Genomic DNA, 16,736 nt, shown 5'->3' with positions numbered 1-16,736 from the left:
GTTTATGGTCTCAATCTCTAGTTTCAAGTGTCCTTCAATACAGCATGATGTTCATTTAGTAAATTATGGTCCATTTAGAGTCAAGTAGACGATTAAGCAGGGTATGCTGCAGGGCGTTGATATCTCGTCTTTGAAAGGTTGTTACCCCAAGTTTTAAAGGAATAGTTCAACATTCTGAGAAATACACGAATCAGATGAGAAGAATCGAATATATTCCCCTTTATGTCCATATTCTTACCTGAATGGTACAAGTAGTTGACTTTGCTTAATAACCATGTGACACTGTGGTTGTTTTGATTTCATATTTTTATTTAAACTCCTATTTCCAAAGTAATATCGCCACAAAATGACAGATGTTGTCATATTATATGTAATAATATAAAGCCAGTTTTCCACCCTGGGAAGAATCATGTAGAGTACCACCGTTTTTCTTTCATAGTAGTAGTCATTTAAGTAATACTACTATTTACATTTGGGAGGGCTGAAAATGTAAAAAAAAAAGAAAAACATATACATGAAAATAAATAATTTAATACAAAGTCTCTAGTTAAACATGCAAATAAAGTTACAAATCAAAGAGTCAAATCAACTGTAATTATGCACAACAGGACATGAGGTTCAATGACTTATCCTAGTTGGAGTACTTGCCTAGCATCAGGAGAAAAAAAGGAAACAACTAAAGACACAACAGTCACATAAACGAGATGGAAATCACATGAACAAGAGCGATGTGGACTGCTTATATTATCCAGGAACTGAACTTAAGCCTTAATTATAGTGTAATTTAAGGTGGGTTATTGGAAAGGGGCCATCAAGCAACACTGATGTACTGAAATCTGAAATCCATGCATGTTACAACAAAACAGAAGACTTTCTGTTGGTGATCACCTTCTTTCTTTTCTCTGACCCTTATCTAAATTTTATTTCACAAACACAAATATTTTATACAAACCAATTGTATCCAGAGAACAATGTTGGTCAAAATAAAAAGCAAATTCATGAGATAGTTAAAACTCAATATCATATAAGTTATTCATTAATGTATGTTGTGGGTCTTGAATATGAAGTTGATACTATTTCTTAGCGTTCAGTGCAGCAGTAAATTAACCAGAGCAGTGTAACATTTAGGTACGTGTGTTTTAATTGACCTTTTCTTTGTAAGCAAGAAAGAAAAAAAAAAAACGGATTATCCAACGCCGGTGTCCTGAGCTCCTCAGAATAACAGAACATTTTACAGAAGACTTGTAACTCTGCATGTGCTGTGGAAGCAGGTGAAGCTGCTCAGGTGTTAAATCGGTAATCCCTCCAGGACTGACCTCAGGTAAGCGGTCGCTACTGTGTGAACTGTTAACCAGTACAGATGAAGCTCCACAGTGTTGAAGCAGAGGATTCTTTTATGATATGAGAAGAGAAAAGAAGTTGTGCTGCATAAAAAGAAATACCAGTCTGTACAAGGTCGAGGCACTTTCAAAGCAGCGTGCACATACTATAAAGGGCAATGCGCACACACCCACCCACCCAAACACACACACACGCACTCACACACTCACACACATGCCGTCAGTCCTTATTTTTTTTTTCCTATACTGAACGGGGATGAAGACACAGGGAAGTCTGTTGCAGCAGGTGTTTCAGCCAGAGTCCATGCTGAACAGCTCGATGCCATGCGGGCTCCAGTTGAGGCCGACTCCGGAGTTGAAGACCAGGGACCAGACGTAAGGGATGAAGAAATCCTCCGGCTGGTCTTCCTCCACGTACTTAAACTTGAGCTCCGGAAACTTCTATTCACACAAAAAGACAAGCAAAAGATGAAAATTGGTGGGATGATGCATGATATAATATACAAAATGGGGTAAAATCAATCTGGAAACCGTGGCTCTGCAATCGAGACAGGATTTAAAAATGGAAAATAATCATGGTGATAAACATTTTATCCGCTGTTGCATTTATTGCCAGATAAAAGGTCAGATTAGCCCGTTCACGTACATCCTCTACCAGGAATGTGTATGTGCACATCTTTCATTGGAGACTAGAGTATTGCCCGTTGACGTTGCCTTGGATTGTGACAGAAGTTGAGCACGGGTCTACTTTTCTCTAACGTCTGCAGCATCTCATTGAAATGAGTGAGAGAGCTGCAGTTTTTCACACAACGCTACTGTTGTTCTGAAAAAAAAATGAGACGTCAACACCAACAAGACATTGCTTTTAACCACTTTGGATATTTATAGAGGGCTGTGGCCACCACGGCGACATCTCCACCGCTACACAGGTAGGTTAACTTGTTCAGGCCTCTCAGTAATCACTCTTCATCAGCTACAGTAGCTCGCTGGCCGATGTAATTCCATCCGTCTGTGAGGTAAAATTGCTTACAGCTGACTGCGGGACAGGTATCACTCTGCGGTCCGACCACTAATCTCTTAAAGGGACGGCTAATGTGCTAACATCGCCCTCAAGACCCGAGCGGGCGACTGGATATCGACGGCTACGGACCGACTGTCGCTCAGTGCTTGTTCAGAAACTACCCAGAGACGGATGAGAAAACAGACCTCAATACCAAACAAGTAAATACATAAAGAACAAACTAAAGGCAATCTAGTAAACTAAAACCAAACATAGGGGTGTAACATTACCGAGCAGTCTGTCAGCCATGGCGACCTTATTGTTTAGACTTGTGGGGAAGTGCTGAGTAACCTGATTACTTGGTAATAGCCACTCAGGCCTTCAAGCCTCAGCCTGTCATGACTGAAGCTTGGCTTGTCAATGGACAAAACACTCACTGAGCGGGACGAGGAGAGGTTATCAAGTTCATACTGTCGGGCCTCGGTGTTCATTATGTCCGGAGATAATCCACCAGGAAAGAAAAGAGACAACAAACACATGTGGATGTGGACTGTACGATCTTGTGCATACTTATTATGTTGTATATGAATTTCAGAGCTGAAAAAGAACGAGTTAATTGACAGGAAATTAATAATTTTCCAATTTTAAGCAAACATTACAAATAGCATAGCAGTTTTTTTTTTGTCTATGATAATTAATAAATATCTTTGGATCTTGGGAACTTTATTTTATTCTTTTCTGACAGTTCCTGGACAAAACAATTAATTGGTCTCTATAATGCTTAATAAGAATATCGTGAAAAATGCCCATTATAATTTCCGATGAAGGTAATTCTTCAGATGTCTTGTTTTATTCAACAAACAGTCCAAACCCCCAAAACTGTCATTTTCTAAACATATGGGGAAAAAAAGAGACGCAGAATATACTTACATTCATCATTCTTACTTACATTCGAAGCAAAAAAAATTGATTATGGAAATTTTTACTTGATTAACGATTGATACAGTTATATTTGATGAACTTTGATGAACAATGACTTGAAGCCAACATAAACCCACCCAACAGCAGGTAGGCAGCAAAAGCAGAGCATCAATAATACAAGCGTACCTCATTATATCCTCCTGTCTACACACGCATGTATATGCGCACACGCAGCCAGTAATCAGTCTGCGGTGAAAGACAGACGCTGAGGGCCTTTATGTGACGGTCCCTGTCCGGGTCTATTGAGCCCTGGCTGGCTCTATTCACGGCCACACTATCGGTATCATTATGACACAGACAGAGGGGCTGCGGGGTCACAGGCCATATGCCAGGCTGCTGAGGCCAGACCACACACACCACCGCCATTGTGATGGCGAGACACAATGCAGGAGCTGTATTATCTGGCTGGTATTTGTGTGTAGGTGACGGACGCGTAGGCAAGCTTACAAACTCATCAAATGTTCATACAATGTGGAGATGCTACTCAAGCCAGGCTCATTTTTACTTGCTGGCACAGAGGCTTTCATTTTTTACGATGGAAACTATTTTGTTTCATTTTATTAGCAGCTTTGTTGACTCATAAGCACAAACAAACTAAAACAGGAGGCGGTTTAGCTGATTAATGTCCTGCCATTATCATCTTGATGAATGAAACATAACTAGTTATGCTAATTATACGTTAAGATAATTAAAGCATTAATCAACAAACAATGCCATGTCGACAAACATGCGTGTGGTATTAAAATCGTTTCCATGAGCATTAAGAAATCAGAAGTTCCCCTCATTAATTTGCATATATGAAAAAAGTGCTCCAACAACATTGCAGCTTTCCTTAGTAGCAGGACATTAAAAGAACAATATCTCAGTTTATATGTTCTCTCAAACTACGACTGGATTGCAAAGGCGTATGAGAGGCACTTCATCGTGACCTCTGACAGTTCACAGTTTACAGTAAAAAGCAAAACAAATCAGAGTTTGACTTTAAGCACACAAATGGTCTTTTCTCAGCCACTATTTGAATGCTTTGTGAATACAGTAGTAATAGAACATCTTAAAAACAAGGATGTTCTTCTCACAGGCCTCTCTGGTTTATTGTGTCATGGAGAGGTTATTATTGGGAGATAAAGAAACACATAAATGATGAACCTAAACGGCAGGAATATGAATCCCCCCTTCAATGGCAAAGTATGTGAACACATACGAAGAATTTTACTTTTCATTTTCTCTCAGTGTACTCACACGGAAATCAACAAAAGGGACAACGAGACCAAAGCTGGACAAATAAAGAGGTAAAGAATAGACGGCACTGTTATGTATACAGGTATGTGACAAATATGTATGTATGAATCCGACCATTTCCTCCAGATATAGAGCACAAAATGAGAAACTTGTATCACAATGGCCAACATTTTTCCACAGACTTCTATATTGGACAGAACCATCAAGGGATTTGTTGCAACGGGAAGTCTTGGTTATCACTACATGCCTCGCAGCTAAAAAAAATCGGAGCATCTATCACAGCATCCTTTATATTATCTCTGTCTATATTGTAGCTTCCTCTCGGTACATATCTCCTCTAGCTCTTCTGTTGCCTCCTCTCCCTCCTCCTCTGCTCTGTTTTGTTCTCAGTCTGGCAGCTGTCTGGGCCCACTTGGCCCGGGCTCATATCAGTTAGTTATGGGTCCTGGCGGGTCAGGCCCTCGCCCCTGAACACAGACTGACTGGCTGGCCTCATATCTGAGCACAGGACTCGGTGTTCCCGTCCCGCCTCTGCACGCTGCTGTGCTGTGCTGTGCTGTCAGAGCTCGGTCAGACAGAGAAGAATGCGGCTAGGGAGCAAATATGAACTCACACAAACACACACGCACACGCACACGCACCCCACACACACATAGATGCAGGTACATAGACAAGAACTGAAAATACTAGTAATTTCAGCCTATGGTTCACACACTAGTGAAAAAGAAAATCCGTCCTAATATTTTCTGATAGGTTTGTTTCGGTCCACTGTCCTCATTTTTTGTCCACACCTGAAATATTATAATTTAGGAGGTTGAAGCTTCTCAAATTTGAGCATATGTTGCTTTTCCCTGCTTTCAATGAACGTTAGTGGTGTTTCTATGGGTTTTGACTGGTTGGTCCCCCACTTTGGTCCAGACTGAAAGATCTTGGTACACACAATCACATCACTGTCATGATTAACGGTAATGACATTGGCGATTCTCTGACTTTTCCTCTCGTGTCATCACCAGGTCCAAATGATTTTCAAAACTTTGCCTTATGACCAAATAGCAGCAAAACTAATGACATTCACTTCAGCTTCAGTTATAAATTGTGTTTAATTCTTATCAGAAAATGTTAATTCTAAGCATTGTAACTCAGCATGATTGCATTTTCATTGTGAGCACATTAGCATACTGACATTAGCATTTAGCTCAAAGCACAGCTGTGCCAAAGTGTAGCCTAACAAAGCTGTTAGCATGGCTGTAGACTAAGTCTTGTTAATTTATTTACATTTTATAGACAAAATTACTGATTAGTTTTGAAATTAAATAGTTACAGCCCAATACTTCATACATTGGTCTCCTTATTTGGTTAATTTATGAAATGGTAATGCAACAACTCCCAATATGAAATCATGTTCAAATATCGAAGATTGATAGGAGCAAGGCTTATGTTTAAGGAGCTAAAATGTGCCAGTATTCCCTACTATATTGTTAATAATCTTAATAATATTTCTACAGGACCATAGATCGGTTATGAAGACAAGTTTTTTGAAGTTACTCCGTGGTTCAGAAAGCAGCTTTAGAGAGACTTCAGTGTGGGAAAAAAGGCCCAGGTAGAGTGTAACAGCTGGTAAGCACCTCCCACCCCCTCCGGCCCGTCCTGAGGAGCCAGAGAGTCTGTGGGCTATCACTGCTCAATAAGGCTGATTTCAGCTGGTCAGGCTACACAACACATTCCATAGGAACAGTCCATGAGAGCCTCACACACCCTGAAACAACACACACACACACACACACACACACACACACACACACACACACACACACACACACACACACACAACACACACACACACACACACACACACACACACACACGTACACAAAGAAAGAGAGAGAGACGGTTGAGTGACGAGGCGCTGAGGGTCATCCCCTGGGGTATCAACCACCTTTTCTAACCTTTTCTTTCAGTTGACACCTAATTTACATGACTACGTATTTGTGTAAGCACTTAAAAATGCTTTAAGTAAACAAGGTTTCTTTTGTAGCCTTGTGTCTACAATGTTCCCCTCACCTAAAACAACACGGTTGGTAAAATCTAAATAATATCATTTACCTAAAAACTGTCAGCTCCTCCCGACAAACAGAATTCAAGGCAGCAAATTTAATTTATGTGTCCACACTAGGGTGAAAAAAATGCAAAAAAAGACTTGAGTCCACACCAGTACTTTGAGTTTGTGAAAACTTGAAATGCAAAAATAATAGAAAATTACTAAATGTCTTTTTCCTTATGTTTATACACCAAAACTGGTCATTACAACCATCCTCTTTTGCATAGTTTTGACTATTTTTTCAGACAACTGCAGGTTAAATCATTTGGTCAAGACCCGTGAACATCACCCGTTGTCAAAGGTTAAGTGTATGTCCAACTAAGGCAGTTAATTTAGTAAATGTGTCTTTTACTCTCATGGTCAGCCCTCTGTCCTAACTAAAATGTCTCTCTCGCCCAAAAACTGTCTCCAGAGTGTATAAATCTTAAAATGCTGACTCAGTAATTGTATGTGTACAGGGGAGACAGTGCTTTTGCAGAACGATGACATAAACTCTCCAGTGATGGCCGGGGGCCATGTGGCAGTTAAGTTGAGAAGGATTCTCTGACACCTCTAACTTTCTTTGTGATGGATCATTTTAAATGTCGAAATAACCGAGCACACGGTGCAACTGTTGTCTTTAGCCTGTATGACTTCATCATGGCAGCACAGCAGCTTGAGAACGACTGCTGGTTAACAGGTGAGACGACTTATAAGCAGCGTTTATCAATAAAAACACAAAGATATGTAAATGAGCACAACTACATTATTAATTCGGCTGTATTTAAACACAGTTTAGGTTATAACAGAGGTCAGGAGGACACTCTCTATTCACATTTGGCCAGTTGTGTTGAAGCTAAGTTAAGACATTTTCCGTTGTCTCTTTCTTTGTGATCACCAATTTTAATTGCTGATGTTTGGTAAAGCACATATGCTGTCTTCAACCTGTATCCAAGTAATATTACCAGAGGCCCTAGTCACCAATAAATAATGATTTGTTCAGCGGAGCTATTTGTTGGCTGTGATCTGAAAATCTATTTTTATGTTTCACTGTGGACTCAATTAAAACAACCTGGAAACACTAAGACGGACAGACGCAAATCATTTACACATTACTGCATGGTTATCCCGACTCTACTCAACTCGACTCGCTCTTTTTGTGGTTTTCCCATTTCAAAACACTTTTACCAAAAGTGCGTCGAGTCGAGCAGAGCTGTACCATACAGAGTAAACACGACATCAGTTCACTTGCATACCTGTCTGCAAATTTTGGAACTATTGGAGTATTTTTATCAATGTGTTGACGGAATTTTATTGCTTTTGGACTTATTTCAAATATTTGCATGTATTCATTTAACTAAATAGCTGCCTGAGCCATCCAGACTACAATGCAACATTGGCATCTTCAGACTTAGTTTCCAGCTTGATGTCGAAATGGCTTCAAACTCAGGAAGACAAAATTCAACACTATTTGGTAACTTATGCAGCATTTTTTGAAATGCACTGCGCTGCTACTACATGTGAAAGTGACCACAGTATAGAATAACTTCACTAATGAATGACAAACAACTGAATAATGTGCTCAATTTGTGTTTCTTTTTAGAGAGGGAAAGCACCCTCTCATCTCTTCCTTGTCAGCCCTCTCCATGCACACACACACACACACACACACGCACACACACACACACACACACACACACACACACACACACACCTGATTGAGACACCAATACTCCTAAGAGCCTTTACACAGTAATTACCAGCTTATCGATGATTCCACACAACATTAATCCAACTCATGGATTTTTTTTCGCGTTTGGAGCTGTACGGCGGAATGAGCTCATAAAATGAGGAGGAAGCGAGAGCTGGAGGGACAGCTGTTTGTTTGAGGGATGGTACCATGCAGCGGCAGGGACTTCTCCCCGAGGAGACATTGCCCAGATATACTCTTGGCTTCATGTCACGCTGTAGAGCTTGAAAAGCACTCAGGTGGTGGGGAGTCAATGTGAGAGTCAACAACACCGAAACAAAGACACACACACATGCACATTCTAACAACAGCTGACTACGTGTGTGTGTGTGTGTGTGTGTGTGTGTGTGTGTGTGTGTGTGCTTCAGGTACAGCCCCCATGCTGAAGGACGTGGCGGGGTTATCCACATGGCTCCATGCGTAATAATACAGCTCTTTGGTCGATCGTTACATTCAAGGTGCCCAAAGAGAGTGGAGCGTAGACAGACACCACATGGACTCTGTGGCCATGCACCATCCCTCTTCCACATCGGCCAGCGAGACAAATGCCTTGCAGCCAGCCGCCAAGTATAGAACATGAAACACATGATGAAACATGCAATTAAGAGCTTCAGCGCTGGTGAGGAGCGGCGCACGCGCGGGGGGGACGGGGGACGGGACGGACTGCTGGTTACATATTTCCTCTCTGATTAATGGAGGAGCACTGGAAAGGGCGGGGGGGGGTTAGCGAAACCCCCAGGAGTGTAGGGAGTGTTGGGTAACGAGGCACGGTGGCAGATTTATAAACCCCCGCTCGGCCCCAAATCCCTCCCCCAATTTTACGTGCCCATGACAAAGTGCCCCCGAGCCCCCCATCCCATCTCCTTGAAATGCCATTACATGTTCGCATGCAGCCGGCCAGCGGAGATGGAATGAAGATGGGCATTAATGCTAATGAGAATTGGGCTTTAGCCTTTAGTTTCATGTCCCGATGGCTCTTTCCATCTTTCCCCCTGCCTCAGTCCATATACCTATCCCATACCTCTCCCTCTCTCACCTGTCCAGACAATTTAATTCTCTTTTCCTCTCCTTCCCCAGCACCAAATCAACCATAACTGCCAGACCTTGACAACACATTGCACCCTCTACACATTGCACCTTGATGTCCAATATGTCACACTTCTTTTTTCTTTTTTTTCTCCAGCCAGTCTCATTTTTCATTGTTCCTCGTCTCAAGGCTCGTCCATTACATCCAACCCCCTGCTGTGTATCTGTGTGTGTGTTTGTGTTTGTGAGAGAGAGATTTACCTTCAGTCTGTCTGTGGGCAGGGCCTGGGCTCCTTTCATGATGACTTCCTGAACCCTCTCGACAGACAGGTCACTTCCAGCCTGCTCCAGACGCTGACTGAAGAAGCCGATCACCTACAAGGTCACACGAGAGGAAAGGGCCAATCACAACACAGAAACAAAATTTGCCAAAAAACATTTGGGCTAATAGAGATGACTTGTAAAGCATACAGTTCAACATTTATGGAAATACGTTTATTCGCTTTCTTGCATTTTGATAAGAAGACCAGTACCACTGTCAGTTAAATATGACACATCGGTTTTTAGACACCCCATGTCATCAGCAAACATTGGGTTCACGGATGCAACGGTATTAGTGTGTATGTTGCCTCATATGTAAAAAAGAAATTAAAGAGCTATTAATTACAGTAACTGAGTCTGGTGCTCCGAAAAAAAACTTGCTTTTGTCCACAGGGACCACTAAAATCAACACTAAATTACTGTTCCTCACTTATTGGAAAAAGATGGATAAAAACATGATGTCAATTTTTGATACGACTCCAACCCAAAAATATTCTGCTTCAAATCGATATTTATTGGTGTTTAGCCTTTTCAAAGAAAACATTTTCACAGCTGTCATAAAACTGTTTGTTCTCCTCTTTGCTGCACACAAAAGAGCCCCCCCCGGCGAGTTATAGTCATTAAAAAAAGCTGTTTTTTGGGCGATGAAGACATGTGAAGCTTCATGAAAAAACTTCAATAGATTTTACAATCGTTGTAAAAAATGACAGTCGGTACAGCCCTAAAGAAAACAAACCATAAAAGCCGTTATATTGTTATAATATTGCTACAATTCTCAAGTATCACGATTGGCCTAAATAATCCAGTCAGAGTAGATCTCTGGTCTAATCTAGTTTTACACCATTAGATGCTGTTTCTGTTTCTTAACACACAGGATCTCATGTCCTCTTGATCTCTTGAGGTTTAACATGAACTCTCAGTTCTGTCATGAAGCTCTTTGACTCTTCTAATGCTGCTGTTTGGGGCTGTCACATAGATGTTGCAGCAGCCACACCCTTTATGATGACACTGGGTGCAATATGGAGATTTAAGTTAGAACAAAGTAGCATCATGCTACATGTAGAGGGCTTCATTCTGTAAACAGCAGCAATGGTGAATGTTCTAACAAGGTATGTTGTTAACGTAACATGTTGACTGAAAGACAAACCGTCCGTCTGATTTGAGACTACCTTTCACATCAACAGCCATCAAGACGTATCCATGGGTTGTCATGTTTCCTAGCAACAGTATAAAAATGTGTCTATACTATACAGGGATAGGGAGCTACGTAGAGTATCATTTATATGGCAATGATATGAAAATACTGAACGAGAATCATTCTCAATATTAGCTCAGCTAACAAACTAAGAAAGCACATACATTCATAGTGTATTTCACATTTCAAATGCACTATAGGGTTTGAGCGTGTTTCATCCCACTTAAAATTAACACTTCTTTGGAGCTCAAATGATCTGATGTCTTCTGGGTTTAAGCCCAAAGAAGACATCAATGAAACTATATTTTGTGTTTCCACTGCTGTGCTAGCTTCTTCCCCCGGAGAAATGTTTGATATTTGATCATTAAAAAAACCCAAAAAACTAGGTATTACTGATTCTTTTTAAAGCTCTTATTTGTCTAACCAACAGTGGAAAAAAAACACATCTACAGGCAATGTTTTCTCTGCTCATGCTCTGAGGCTGCGTTAGAGAATTCAAACACACCAGAGCCTACATGCGCAAAGCACGTGTGTGTGCGTGTGTGTGTGTGTGTGTGTGTGTGTGTGTGTGTGTGTGTGTGTGTGTGTGTGTGTGTGTGTGTGTGTGTCTATCTAATACTAATCTCTTCATTAGCTCTGAAGGCCTCCCATATGGGGTTAATTTGGAGGAGCAAAAAAGCAGCCCCTCATCCTGAATCTCATGCTCACACACACGGATTTGCAAGCACAGGGAAGACTTCGGCGAATTGCCTCAGGGATACTGACTTAACTGAGGGATTCTAGATAGCATGCTTACCTCATACTTATGGATAACAGCAAAACCCATGGCTATGTATGCAGCAACCCCCCATCCCTCGCACATACATAACCATGTACACCAAAGCATCCTCTCCTACTCTATATGACAAATATAGCCATGAATGACAGCTTTCTCTCATGCTGTTCCTTCCTCCCCCAACACTCAATGAATATTTGACACATAGCCTCTCGACACAAGGGGACTGATTAATTCATCAATACTGCTTAAGCTTATGGGGGCTCAGCGTGACGTACAGTCCAACTGCACACCATGTTAACGATGCAGTTCACATATGTTCCAGCGCTGCCTGGCTTTTTGAAACTTTCCCTGCAGACTGAGAGGACATTCAGGGAGAATCTGTACAACCTTGATCTATGGAATAATTACCACAACTCAGCCACGAAAGTGAAGCGCTCCCTGGCTCAGGCTTCTCACTTCTGATATTCAAGTGATTATCAGGAGAAAAAAAAAGAAAAAAAAAAAGAAAAAACTTTGACTGACCGTGTCCAGGTTCATCATGATGTCCTGGAAGGACGGGTGCGTCCTGAACTGCTCAAAGAGCTCCCTCTTGTAGAGCAGCGCGTACACCAGGTTCGGGTTGTGGTGTAGAGAGCTGCACAAGCAAGAGTTGATGATTTCCAGCATCATGCGGATCACCTCCTCAATCACATTCAGGTCCTGGGCCTGGGGGGGGAGAGAGGGAGGATGTAAAGGTTAATTGGTTTCCCACAACACTGGTTCCACTTGAAATGCGTTTTTTTTTTTTTTTTTTTTTTTTTTTTTTTTTTTTTTTTTTTTTTTAATGATTGCTTCCTGATTGATCAGCGGGGGGGGGTTAGGGGCAGAGAGGTTGAAGAAACAGGGAGGAAGAGAAGGATAAAAGTTGTCAGCCAAGGTCTTAGTGAGGGACAGATAGGTGACTTTGAAAGGCACAGATCGGGTCATGTCACAGTAGGTTTCCTCTCGGGGCAAAGACAACTGTCGGTGAGTGACAGGTGACAGTATGGGACGAGAAGGGTGTGGGAACGAGAGGATGACAAGGAAGGTTGAGTGGCTGACATGATGAGTTATTTACAAAGTTCTTCACACAAAGTAGGCTTGTCAAAAAACTACAGATCACAAAGCTGTTGAAGGCAGGACCGAGAGTGTGTTACGAGAGCTCAAATCTCAAAGGCACATTAATAGGAACAGTTTAGGTAAATACACCTTTTTGTTTCTGAGATAAATGAGAGAATCAATACCACTCTCATGTCTGTACGGTAAATATGAAGCTACCATCAGCAGTCAGTTAGCTTAGCTTAGCACAGAGACTGGAAACCGCTAACCTGGCTTTTCAGCCACTGAGGGACTCAAAATAAAATAAATGCTTAGTCGCATTTGAAATTTAAGATGTGTAACAAGAAGGATCTTTGAGATTGTGTGTGTCCAAATTTCAGTTTATTCCTGCTATGAAACCTTTAACTTTTGTAGTGTACCATTAATGGTAGCTCATAAAATAGTAAACTTACAGCCTTATATCAATCCTCTCAGAAGTTTTGGTAGTTCCAAGGAAATCAGTATTCTTATAAATGTGGAAATCTAATCAGTCCATCTGCTCTACTTGGGAAATCTGCGGTTTAAGAACAGCGATTGCATCGTGCATTGTTCTGTAGCGTTCTCACAATAATGTGTCTACAGAGACAGACGGACAGATAGACAGACGCCACCATGATGAGATAACGTCCCACGCGGCTTTGTCCATTGTGGCACAAAAAAGGAAATGGCAGAGAGACTGTGGGAAAATGAATCATCTTTAAAGAGATAAAAAACCAACCCAGCAATGAATTGGTGAATACAGTTCAAGAGAAGATGTATGATTTCCCAGGGTGTGACAACTGCTGGCGCTCTGCAAAATCTATCATGTACTGATGGTATATTATAGATAAGATGCAGACAGCTTCCAAACCAATCTGAAAATACAAAACAATGTAACCTGCTTCATCCCTATGAAAACAAACACTGTTTGGTAGATTACCGTTTTTGATTTGCCAAAAAAGCAAAAAAAAACAACATTATGACTTCCTTACAAGAATTAATAACAAGTTATGTTGTGCAGAACAGAGCGGAAAGACAACAGCTAAGAAGAAGCTAACACAAAAATGCAGACTAAGAGAATGCAGAGAGTCAAGAACATCCAAAGTAGCTTACCTTAATGCCATAGTGCACTAATGAAATAAGTCAGATGGTAGAACAACCAACACTGTAACACACATTGCAAAGATTCCCCAACCCTGATCCTGGGTCTGTATGATTAGCAAGAATGGTCACTGTCACACGTAATCTAATAACGATATATAGACAAAAGGCCCCCTTTTTACATCAACAATTTTATTAGAATGTCATCGACTACTTTTTTAAGAAATTGAGACCAAGCTTTGTACAGAGCGGGACATTTTTATAATTACATTATAACCAAAACGGATAAATCTTTAATGAGCTAATATTGGTCTATTTATCTTAGTCTTTTACATTGATGGCAACGTTGCACTAGAAGTCCACTAACAAGTGGACATGATGTTTTTCTCCACGACTATATCATACAAATGTATTAAAAGATTTGTCTTCATAACTGCCGCTCTACTATATTAACACCTGTCTCTATGGCGACAGTTCAGCAGAGATGCATAACTTTCCAGCAGCTTGTGGGCATCAACTACTACAAACAAGTGCAGATGGTGTACTTTCGATCATGATGTGGAGGTTGCTGAGAACGGGAGGGTGACATTTAAAACTAGTAAAAGAAAGCAAACAAAACATTATAACTACACGACTGAATCGTTGTTATCATTGACAGGATTGTGAATTAAATAAATAACTCCTTTAAAAGCTTAATTGACCAGATCAGCTAGTTGCTCCCAAAACTTGAATTCTCATCTTTGCTTTACAGGAAGCCTCGCCTTAGACAGTACTCATCAGCAGCTTCCTCTGGGGTTACATCCTGCCTCGTATCAGGCTTTAAATGAGAGAAGCGTATTCCCCTGGAAGTATTGCAATTCCAGTAAAATACATTAGAATGAGGTGCTGACCAAGCCAGTTTAATCTTTAATGTGTATATGTATGAATCAGTAAAGCTTTTTGGTTAAAAAAAAAAAAAAAAAAAAAAAAAAAAAAAAAAAAGATGAGGCACATTTACAACCTTAGAAAGAGTCATAAAGATCATTCATAAAATCTGTTCCATTACCATGGAAAAACAACTTTCATAGAGAAGAATATGGGCCTTTATGTTCACCAAAGTCAGACTTAAACCTTAAGGATTCTTTTTCTATGACAGACATCATTGTTCTGATGACGACCCTGTTTCGACCAAGAATTTTCTAATACCAGCTAAGACCAGATTCAAAAACAGCGGCTCACTGAGGCTGCAACGGCAGGCTGATCGGAAGCAGAGATTCCACCTCCAATCTGGGCAAACCATCTGTAACAGAACTGCATGTGGTAGCATTTTATGTTCCATCTTCGGTGCCCTGCTTCGAAAACAAATCCCTATCTTATAAATAACTTTGCTTTCTGTGAGGCCTTTATTCAAATTTTTTTATAATAAGCATATGCACATGAATGAACACACACACACACACACACACACACACACACACACACACACACACACACACACACACACACACACACACACACACACACACACACACACACACACACACACACACACACACACACACACACACACACACACACACCTGAAAGTAGCCAGGGGGATTAGGATGATTGTAATAAAACTGTATGCTGTTGTTCGTGGACCATGAATCAGGCCTGCCACACTGATGCAATAATGCACTGCATTGAATATATCGCCAGGCCGGCGGAGGAGCGTGCACGGCGGTGTGTGGCGTTTTCACAGGCGGGCCTGAAGAGCCAAGTGGAAGGCAGAAGAGCCGGCTATAATGAGGATTGATTGTGTGTCTGGAAGCAGAGGTGGCTCTCTGGGCTCGACTCCACCGCCTAGCTAGACCTGCTCCGCTCTCCGCGTTCTGCTGTGGCAGCCCATAATTAGACAGAAAGCGGGGACAGATGTGGAAGACAACTGAGTGGGAGGAAGAGGAGGACGACAGCTACAAAAATGGAAACATAGAAGAAGAGAGTTGAGGTGGGGGCGGGAGCGGGAGGGGGTTTGATGGAGGAAGTGAACGCGATGAAGAGGAGACAAAAGGAGGAGAGGAAGGCGGAGTGAGAGTGAGGGTTGCTTCGTGTGTTTGTTCTCCGGCTCTGCACCCAACTTAATGAGATTAGCCTGGTAGGGAGAAGAAAAAAAAAATGCCACACTGGGGAATTCAGGTCACATGAAAATAGGCTAACTAGACGTCTGCCTGGCCCTGTGTGTATATTTGTCAAGTGGATGAGATTAGGAGGTCCATGGTCTACTTGAAACCCAGACAGGATTTAAATATATTGGCTCCTCCTCCTCCTCCCCTCTCTGTTCTCTTGCACTTGTTTTTCCCCCCAAAGAACACCTGACATGTGTTTTTTTTATGTGACTGCTATTAAAACCATCGCAGCCTTTTCTTTCCTCATTTTTTCCTTTTCTGCTCCTTCTCCTCCAGTCATGTGCTATTTTTTCAGCCTGCTGCATTGTCATTTAGTCACCGCCACTCATGCCACTATTTAAATGTCTTCTCTCCGCCCAGGAAAACACAGGCCTCAGACATGAGCTATATCATTAGTCTCAATGATCCTGCCCCCATTTCACTTGTTTCTCCATTTACACAAGCCTCACGGGAAAAGGCTGCGAACGCGCCTGTGTGTGTGTGTGTGTGTGTGTGTGTGTGTGTGTGTGTGTGTGTGTGTGTGTGTGTGTGTGTGTGTGTGTGTGTTTCCGTCTGTCTGATTCTGCTGCTATTACTTCAACATGCTGAGCACAAATGTGTTATGTCTGCAGGTATGTTTGACCTTTGCTATCTGTCTGACAAGGGAAATTATAGAATTTGCAGATGCAATCAGTGGCTGGGAAGGACAT

General features: G+C 41.5%; 1 protein-coding gene across 2 annotated transcripts in view; it reads right to left on the bottom strand.

Moving 5' to 3' along the window:
• Positions 1-298: 298 nt before the first annotated feature.
• Positions 299-16,736, bottom strand: part of dym (dymeclin) — a 55,601-nt gene continuing 39,163 nt past the window's right edge. For both annotated transcript variants that reach the window (XM_054611930.1, XM_054611931.1), the window contains exons 15-17: positions 12,230-12,412; positions 9,675-9,788; positions 299-1,781 (exon numbers count right to left, since the gene is read on the bottom strand). In XM_054611930.1, the coding sequence (XP_054467905.1) occupies positions 1,632-1,781; positions 9,675-9,788; positions 12,230-12,412 (447 nt within the window). In that variant the 3' untranslated portion in view covers positions 299-1,631. The remainder of the gene's footprint in view (positions 1,782-9,674; positions 9,789-12,229; positions 12,413-16,736) is intronic.

Source organism: Anoplopoma fimbria, chromosome 14 (genome assembly GCF_027596085.1).
Source record: "Anoplopoma fimbria isolate UVic2021 breed Golden Eagle Sablefish chromosome 14, Afim_UVic_2022, whole genome shotgun sequence".
NCBI lineage: Eukaryota > Metazoa > Chordata > Actinopteri > Perciformes > Anoplopomatidae > Anoplopoma > Anoplopoma fimbria.
Note: the sequence above shows the minus strand (reverse complement) of the source record. Positions and strands in the feature narration are given on the sequence as shown.